Source organism: Poecilia formosa, unplaced genomic scaffold, assembly GCF_000485575.1.
Source record: "Poecilia formosa unplaced genomic scaffold, Poecilia_formosa-5.1.2 Scaffold493, whole genome shotgun sequence".
Lineage (NCBI taxonomy): Eukaryota > Metazoa > Chordata > Actinopteri > Cyprinodontiformes > Poeciliidae > Poecilia > Poecilia formosa.
Window position 1 is genome coordinate 231,366 of NW_006800432.1, and position 8,414 is coordinate 239,779.

Below are 8,414 nucleotides of genomic sequence, written 5' to 3' on the forward strand. Positions count from 1 at the left end.
GAGCAGCCAGGAAGAAGAGTTCCTTAGATCTGCAGCACCACACACACACACACACACACACACACACACACACATACTCCTCAGTGTGTGTGGTTTCCGAGGCATGAAGGCTAATCTAAATATAATCCAGCAGCTCTTTATTTTGCCTGTTTTTTCGCCTGAATTAGAGCTTAACAGAGAGGAGCTGCTGGTGTCGCCTCCTCCTTAATGCTGATCGGTTCAATCGTGCCTCGCTTTCTACATTAAAATGAGCAAAAAGCTGAAGTTAAAATGTATCTGAGGAAGACTCATCCTCTTCATTGTGGCGGAGCGTGGTGGTGAAGCGCTGCCCCCTAGTGGCCGTGCTGTTAACCTGCAACTGGTCTGAGTAGCGCCAGGAAGCAGGTGGATAGCTGTAAAACAATTAAAGTTAAAATTTTTGTTTTCTTTTTATTGTTTATTAACTTTTATTTCATCAGGAAAATCCCACTGAATCTTGACCAAAACTGACAGAGATTGCAAAACATTCACAGCAAAACAAGGAAATATTTCCAGACAGAATAACTCAGTAAAATAGTAACAGCTCTTTGTGCACACACTGACTTATTTCTGTTTATTTTGATGATTGATTACAGCTGATTAAAAAAAACAAATTGAGTTTAACAAAAAAATTAAAATGACATTAAAACAATAAAATGATTTCATCAGAGAAATGTTCTTCTGCGTCTCGGTTCCACCTTCTGAAACTGGGAACAAATGAACCAAGTGAACTACGTGAACTTTTCCATGTTGGTCTGATCCAATCAGAGCAGAGCTTCCCATCAGAACCGACCCAGCAGGTTCATGCTGGGTTCTGTGTTGATCAGCGTTGCTCCATCGTCCCTCAGTGTCTCCTGTCCTCATGTCTCTCTGTGTCCAACAGGATCCTGGACTTCCGCCGAGTTCCTCCAGTCGCCGGCCGGCTGCTCAACATGACCAAAGAGATTCGAGACGTAACCAGAGACAAGAAGCTGTGGAGAACTTTCTTCATTTCCCCAGGTACAACCAGTTCATTCAACCAGTAGAACCGGTCCATCTCCCCAGTAGAACTGGTCCTGTGCTCCTCCAGCCACCAGGTGGCGCCAGCAGCTGCTGACCCTGCTGTGTGTTTCCAGCCAACAACGTGTGTTTCTACGGTGAATGCTCCTACTACTGCTCCACTGAACACGCTCTGTGTGGAAAACCCGACCAGATCGAAGGCTCGCTGGCCGCCTTCCTGCCTGACCTCGCCCTGGCCAAGCGCAAGACCTGGAGGAACCCCTGGAGGCGCTCCTACCACAAGCGCAAGAAGGCAGAGTAAGAGACACAGAGGTTTGGACTAGACCGCTGGTCAGAGGTCTCACCTGTGAAAGACCAGTCAGTCAGTTTGATCTGCAAAGAGCCAGAAAGGCAGCAGGATGTAGACGACAGACAGAAATTTAAGTTAAAATAAGATAAAAACATAAAGATTATTGAACCATATTTAATAACCATAAATGTAGCGCTGCAACTAATCATTATTTAAATAATCAATTAATCTATTGATTATTGTATCTACTAATCAGATACAAAAATCGGCACATTCTGCAAATTTGTCTATTTATACAATATTAGAAATACACTAAAATGCAAATAAACAAATAATTATTTTTAAATAAGAACATTTTATTGTCAATAACTTTCCAGGTTTGATCATCTGCAGATAAAAACCCTTCAAACATCCACATGAGAATCAACACAGAGTCTGGATGATCTGGGGATTATTGTAGATTATCTGGTTAATCTGATGCAAACGGCAATTAATGGAATATTTTTCCAGAATGTGAACAGAACGAGGTTTCATCTTGATGCTGACTGTTTCTACATTCTGTTCAGTTTTGGCTTCATTTCTGCTCCAGTTCATGATTAACAGAACAGTCAATAAGTGATGGATGTGATTATTGGCTCTGGTGTTTCCTGATGTTCCTGAACGCGCCTGCAGGTGGGAGGTGGACCCGGATTACTGCGAGGAGGTGAAGCAGACGCCGCCGTACGACAGCGGCTCGCGGCTGCTGGACGTCATGGACATGACGGTCTTCGACTTCCTGATGGGTCGGTCTCTTCTGCAGCGTTACCTAGGCAACCGTCGCTCGCTGCATTCATGTCTTCATCCTCCATCTTGTTTGTGTGCAGGAAACATGGACCGGCACCACTACGAGACGTTTGAGAAGTTCGGAAACGAGACTTTCATCATCCACCTGGACAACGGCAGAGGGTAAAATCACGCAGCTCAACGAATCTCTGATTATGAATCATAAACAGCCTCATCAACTGCTTCCTGCTGCTGTTTGCTGCTTCCTGCCAGCTTTGGGAAACACTCTCATGATGAGATGTCCATCCTGGCTCCTCTGCTGCAGTGCTGCAGGTCTGCTGCTCTCATCTGATTCAGATTCAGTAACATAAAAACTACAGATGCTACAAACAAGATGGTGGCTATCGTCCACTGCCCTCACCTGTGCTGTGACCTTTGACCTGCAGGGTCAGGAAGTCCACCCATCTGCGTCTGCAGCTGCTGGCGAAGGAGGAGTACAAACTGTCGGTTCTGATGGCCGAGTCCATGACGCGGGACCGGCTTGACCCGATTCTCATCCAGCCTCACCTGGATGCCATGGACCGCCGCCTGCGCCTGGTCAGTGATCTGTTAGCACCTCTAGCTCCATTAGCACCGTTAGCTCTCTTAGTGTCATTAGCAGCATTAGACCCGTTAGCAGTGTTGGCTCCGTTAGCACCACTAGCAGCTACTAGCCAACCTGCAGTGCTTCAGGACCAAATGGGTCAGACTTCACTCAAAGTTAGCCATGGTACCACAGGCGGATCCTGCAGGCCGGACTGGCTCTGAATGATGAATCAGTCCATCTACGTAACTGTTAGTGAAAATGGTTCTGGTTCTGGTCCAGAACAAAAGCAGCCCAACATCAGAAACCAGGAAGAGATGAGGGCAGAGAGCTAAACTGGTGCTGAAACACCGAGCCTAGCAGACGACTTCACTGCAGTTAGCTGCCTCTGCAGCGTTAGCAGCAGCTAATGCTAATCTGTAAATGATGATGTCATCAGCATAAAGATACATATTAGCTATTATGAACAGGAAGGGGCCCAGTGTGGAGCCCTGTGGCTCCCCCTGGTGGTCACTACACAGGCTACATCTGATCTGAGCTCAGCAGCGGTGCCATCAGAACCAGCTGATACCGCTCCTCTGTGTCCAGGTGCTGAAGACGCTGTCCGACTGCATCGACAAGGAGGGCTACGGCTACGTGGTGGAGAACGACCTGCAGGGGGCGCCGGGGGCCCGCAGCGGCCACAGGATGAGGTAGCCAGGGGGCTGGGTCCGACCCGCTCCCAGGAGAACCGACTGGACTGCGACCTGAACCCCAAACCGAGCCAGAACCACCGGGTTTCACCTGGACTCCTTCAAATCAACATATAGCTTAGAACCAACCGGGTCAGACACAGGTCATAGGTTAGAACCGGGTCAAACCCAGAACATGGGCTCTGGTTACGGAGTCTGGTCCAATTCAGAGAATTCTGAGGGCATCGAACTTCCAAACTCACTTCCTTAGTGCGAGCTGCAGACTTTTACCACAGAAGAAGAGCTGGAGCTGCAGACTTTTACCACAGAAGAAGAGCTGGATCAAAATGAGGTTATTTTGTAAACTTTGTTTTTTTTAAACCTGATTTCTGCTGATTCTGCCGCGTCAGCGTCTTATCGGAGGTGGAGGGTTCTGGTGGGAGTACTGGTTTACTCCTGGATCATCTTCTCTCTAAGCTTTTACTTGACAGCGTATTTATTAAAGTTTATATTTATTGTTTGCCAAAAAAAATCAGAGGAAGAGGAAGCAAAATGATTTCCATCAGAACAGTGTACTTCTCTGTGTGCCCACCAGGGGGCAGCGGCAGCATGTGCAGCAGTCCAAGCTGTTAGTTTCTCATGGTTCTCTCTCCTCTCAAACACCCAGTCAGTGTCCAGCAGCTGTTCAGGCCTCTTCCTGTGCAGCAGGTGAGATTTAAACCAAATGTGACACTAATTCCTCTGGTTGTTTTGGTTTTAATGTGTTTGGTGTCTGATGTGGGGAGATGGTTCTCCTTCCTGAGCAGCAGCTGATCTGTTGTCTCTGACTCGCCTCTGGCTGGACGTTCATATATTCAGTAGGAAACTCTAGTGCCTGTGCAATGATAGAAATACTTGAATGTGTGGTTTTGCTAGCTGCGGGTTCTTTGTGTGTCCCGTTCTGCGGCCGCTCGGCCTCAGCAGGGTGTGTGGCTGAAATCATGCAGAATGTGGTTCTACAGTGAAAAAGCTTCTTTTGATTTTCTTTCACTCTTTGTTTTTTATTTCATTTCTTTTTATTTCTTTGCATCATGGTATCAGTGCAATAAAATGAAATAATCAAAATCATCTGCAGTTTGTGGTTTTGATTGAACCGGTTCGGCTGCTGCAGGACCAAACATAAATGTTGCATACACACACACACACACACACACACACACACATATATATCAGCGACGTGCGGTGAGGTTCACTGCTGGTGAGGTTCTGACTTATAACTTAGACACCACACATGTTATTGGACGTACAGAACAAACAACGCTGGAGGGCAAAAAGACTAATCATTTACATGTCATCTATAGCCGCGTTAACTCAGTGAAACTTAGAAATGCAGGTATTGATTTCGTGCTATGATCCACAGCAAAGGGAAAGAGGTATTTTCCACGCTGCATGCAGACTCGTTGCCATAGCAACTGACAACAATGCCACTTCATGGTTTAGGATTTAACACCAAAAATCATTCAAGAAATTTGCGCACAGAAAAAATGTAGACTTTCATGTTGACGTCTGAAGAGAGGAGAAAATAATTCGCTGTACTTTACTTATTTACTGTGTGGCTAGCTCCATGGCTAGCTCCATGGCTAGCTCCATGGCTAGCTCCATGGCTAGCTCCATGGCTAGCTCCATGGCTAGCTGACTGTGTCTTACTCTGCAGTTGTGGAGTCACAATATCTGGGATCATGAGCGCCCCCTGCCATGAGGCAGGAGAACTGCCTGCCTCCCCTGGAGNTGTGTGTAGCAGTGTGTGTAGCAGTGTGTGTGTGTAGCAGTGTGTGTAGCAGTGTGTGTGGTATAACCCCTGAGGTTCAGTGATCAGTGTAAACATGACAATAAACCTTCAGGTCGAGTCGCTCGTTAAGCTCGTTAAGCATCTGCAGGAGTCATGTGACCTGGAAGCTGCTGGTGAAGCGATGAAGACTCTGATCTTCATCAGGCTCTGCTTCCCTCTGAGCAGCTGAAGCTGACCTTTGACCCTAATATCATCCACTACAGGAAGTGCTGCTGAAGCGAGCCGCTGACCTGGTGGAGGCGCTCTACGGCATGCCGCACAACAATCAGGTGAGCCACACCTGACCGAAACCAGGAGGAACCCAGGCAGATCAGAACCGGAGGCACAGCCTAGTCCGGACGGCAGAGGAAGTCCCGCCCTCTGACGGCCGGCAGAGGTTTCCATTCAGAGGAACTGAGAGCAAACGGGCCGGCTCCAGTCGGGTTACCGTTTCGGCTGATGTTCAGTGTGCGCTGTCTGTACAGGAGATCATCCTGAAGCGAGCGGCGGACATCGCCGAGGCTCTCTACAGCGTTCCCAGGAACCACAACCAGATCCCGTCGCTAGCGAACTCCACCTCCCACGGCATGATGGGAGTCAACTCCTTTGGCGGCCAGCTGGCTGTCAACGTCTCCGAGACGGGTCAAGGTACGAGCCGACTGTCTGCCGCTCAACACAAGGGGCGCCGTCCATGTGAGAACCGGTTCTGATCCCGAGGACAGGAACCTAGAACCCTGGAGTCCTGGTGGTTGTTTGGTTCCTGGTGGTTCTTCAGCTTGCTATGCCGGATTACCGTTTCCTCATCAAATTCTCTTGTTTAATCTATAACATTTTCTTCTTCCAGTGGGCTACAACCGGAACACCAGCAGCGTGTCGCCGCGGGGATACGTCCCAAGCTCCACCCCCCAGCAGAGTAACTATGGCAACACCGTCAGCAGCAGCATGAACGGCTACGGAAACACCAGCATGCCGAACCTCGGAGTGGCGACGTCTCCGGGTTTCCTGAACGGATCGTCAGCCAACTCGCCCTATGGCAGTAAGTACCCAGGGACCAGTGACGTGCGGTGAGGTTCATTGCTGGTGAGCTTCTGACTTAGACACCATGCATGTTATTGGACGTACGGAAATTTCGCGCATGCGTACAACGCTGGAGGGCAAAAAGACTAATCATTTACATGTCATCCATAGCCGCGTTAACTCAGTGAAACTTAGAAATGTAGGTATTGATTTCGTGCTATGATCCACAGCAAAGGGAGAGAGGTACTTTCCACGCTGCATGCAGACTCGTTGCCATAGCAACTGACAACAACGCCACTTCATGTTTTAGGATTTAACACCAAAAAACATTCAAGAAATTTGCACACAGAACAGAAAATTCAGTCTGTTGTTGTAGTACGTTTTAGGCTTAATGTTTTATTAATAAATAATTGCTGTGGTAGATTAGCTGCCGCTTCTACTTTACTGAATTATTTAAACAGAAACTGTAGCCCACAAAACGCACATTTCATTAAAAAACTAAACAAAAACATCTTATTGCTGTCTTACCTTTACGTATCAATGAAATCCATGCACCGCTAATTCTGCATAAAATCTCCGTTCATCCAAAGCCCAGTCTATCCTCATGTCTTTTCTACTCCGTCTGAGAATCATCAAACTGTCTCGAAGCAAAACCTTCAGCTCCGGTGTTGGTCTTCCTTTAGTTATTATCTCCTGCTTCAACTGAAAATCCACTTTAGAAAACTGTTAAAGTGTAGAAATGTAGACTTTCATGTTGACGTCGGAAGAGAGGAGAAAATATATCGCTGTACTTTACTTATTTACTGTGTGGCTAGCTCCATGCTAGCTCCATGGCTAGCTCACTGTGTCTTACTCTGCAGTTGTGGAGTCACAATATCTGGGATCATGAGCGCCCCCTGCCATGAGGCAGGAGAACTGCCTGCCTCACCTGGAGTCTGTTTTCTGCCGTTTCTGATCGCTCCTCCGCACACAAAACACGATACACACACAGTTGGTGACCAAAAACACTGTACATTATATACATAAGCTAATTTACAGAAAATCAGTCCATATGTTAAATGTTGAGGCTCAGCTCGCTGCTGCCTCACCGGCTTCGCTTCTGAGAATGGGAAAATGCGAAAATTCAGCAATTTTGAAGACAAAATCATCAGAATTGGTTAAGCTAAGTAAAAAATAGATACTTTATAGTACAAACCACAGNCTCCCCTGGAGTCTGTTTTCTGCCGTTTCTAATCGCTCCTCCGCACACAAAACACGATACACACACAGTTGGTGACAAAAAACACTGTACATTATATACATAAGCTAATTTACGGAAAATCAGTCCATATGTTAAATGTTGAGGCTCAGCTTCCTGCTGCCTCACCGGCTTTGCTTCTGAGCAATTCAGCGATTTTGAAGAAAAACTAATCAGAATTGGTTAAGCTAAGTAAAAAATAGATACTTTATAGTTCAAACCACAGGGTGGAAATAGCAATATAAATGGTTTTATTATTATATATTATTTTTCCATGACCGCACGTCACTGCCAGGGACTAATACTACCTTAGTACCGTAGTACCGTAGTACTGTAGTAGTGTAGTACCGTAGTACCGTAGTAGTGTAGTACCGTAGTACTGTAGTACCGTAGTACTGAGGTACCTTAGTACCGTAGTACTGTAGTACCGTAGTACCGTAGTAGTGTAGTACCGTAGTACCGTAGTAGTGTAGTACCGTAGTACTGTAGTACCGTAGTAGTGTAGTATCTTAGTACCGTAGTACCGTTGTACCTTAGTACCTTAGTACCGTAGTACCTTAGTACCATAGTAGTGTAGTACCGTAGTACCTTAGTACCGTAGTACCTTAGTACCGTAGTAGTGTAGTACCTTAGTACCGTAGTACCTTAGTACCGTAGTAGTGTAGTATCTTAGTACCGTAGTACCGTTGTACCGTAGTACCGTAGTAGTGTCGTACCGTAGTACCTTAGTACCGTAGTACCGTAGTACCTTAGTACCGTAGTACCTTAGTACCGTAGTACCTTAGTACCGTAGTACCTTAGTACCGTAGTACCTTAGTACCTTAGTACCGTAGTACCGTAGTACTGTAGTACCTTAGTACCGTAGTACCGTAGTACCTTAGTACCTTAGTAGTGTAGTACCGTAGTACCTTAGTACCGTAGTACCTTAGTACCGTAGTACTGTAGTACCGTAGTACCTTAGTACCGTAGTACCTTAGTACCGTAGTAGTGTAGTAGTGATACTACTGCAGCTTCCGGTAAAACGTTTTTCC

General features: G+C 46.5%; 2 protein-coding genes across 3 annotated transcripts in view; both read left to right on the forward strand.

Moving 5' to 3' along the window:
- Positions 1-8,414, forward strand: part of LOC103156701 (transcription factor COE3-like) — a 47,644-nt gene that overhangs the window by 35,264 nt on the left and 3,966 nt on the right. For both annotated transcript variants that reach the window (XM_016664534.1, XM_007578846.2), the window contains exons 12-14: positions 5,354-5,419; positions 5,615-5,777; positions 5,974-6,165. In XM_016664534.1, the coding sequence (XP_016520020.1) occupies positions 5,354-5,419; positions 5,615-5,777; positions 5,974-6,165 (421 nt within the window). The remainder of the gene's footprint in view (positions 1-5,353; positions 5,420-5,614; positions 5,778-5,973; positions 6,166-8,414) is intronic.
- On the forward strand, positions 506-4,209 carry LOC103156691 (extracellular serine/threonine protein kinase FAM20C-like). The gene is made up of 7 exons (XM_007578827.2): positions 506-1,017; positions 1,134-1,314; positions 1,979-2,088; positions 2,170-2,251; positions 2,342-2,401; positions 2,515-2,665; positions 3,240-4,209. The coding sequence occupies exons 1-7, from the start codon at positions 675-677 to the stop codon at positions 3,345-3,347; spliced, it is 1,035 nt and encodes a 344-aa protein (XP_007578889.1). The 5' UTR covers positions 506-674; the 3' UTR covers positions 3,348-4,209.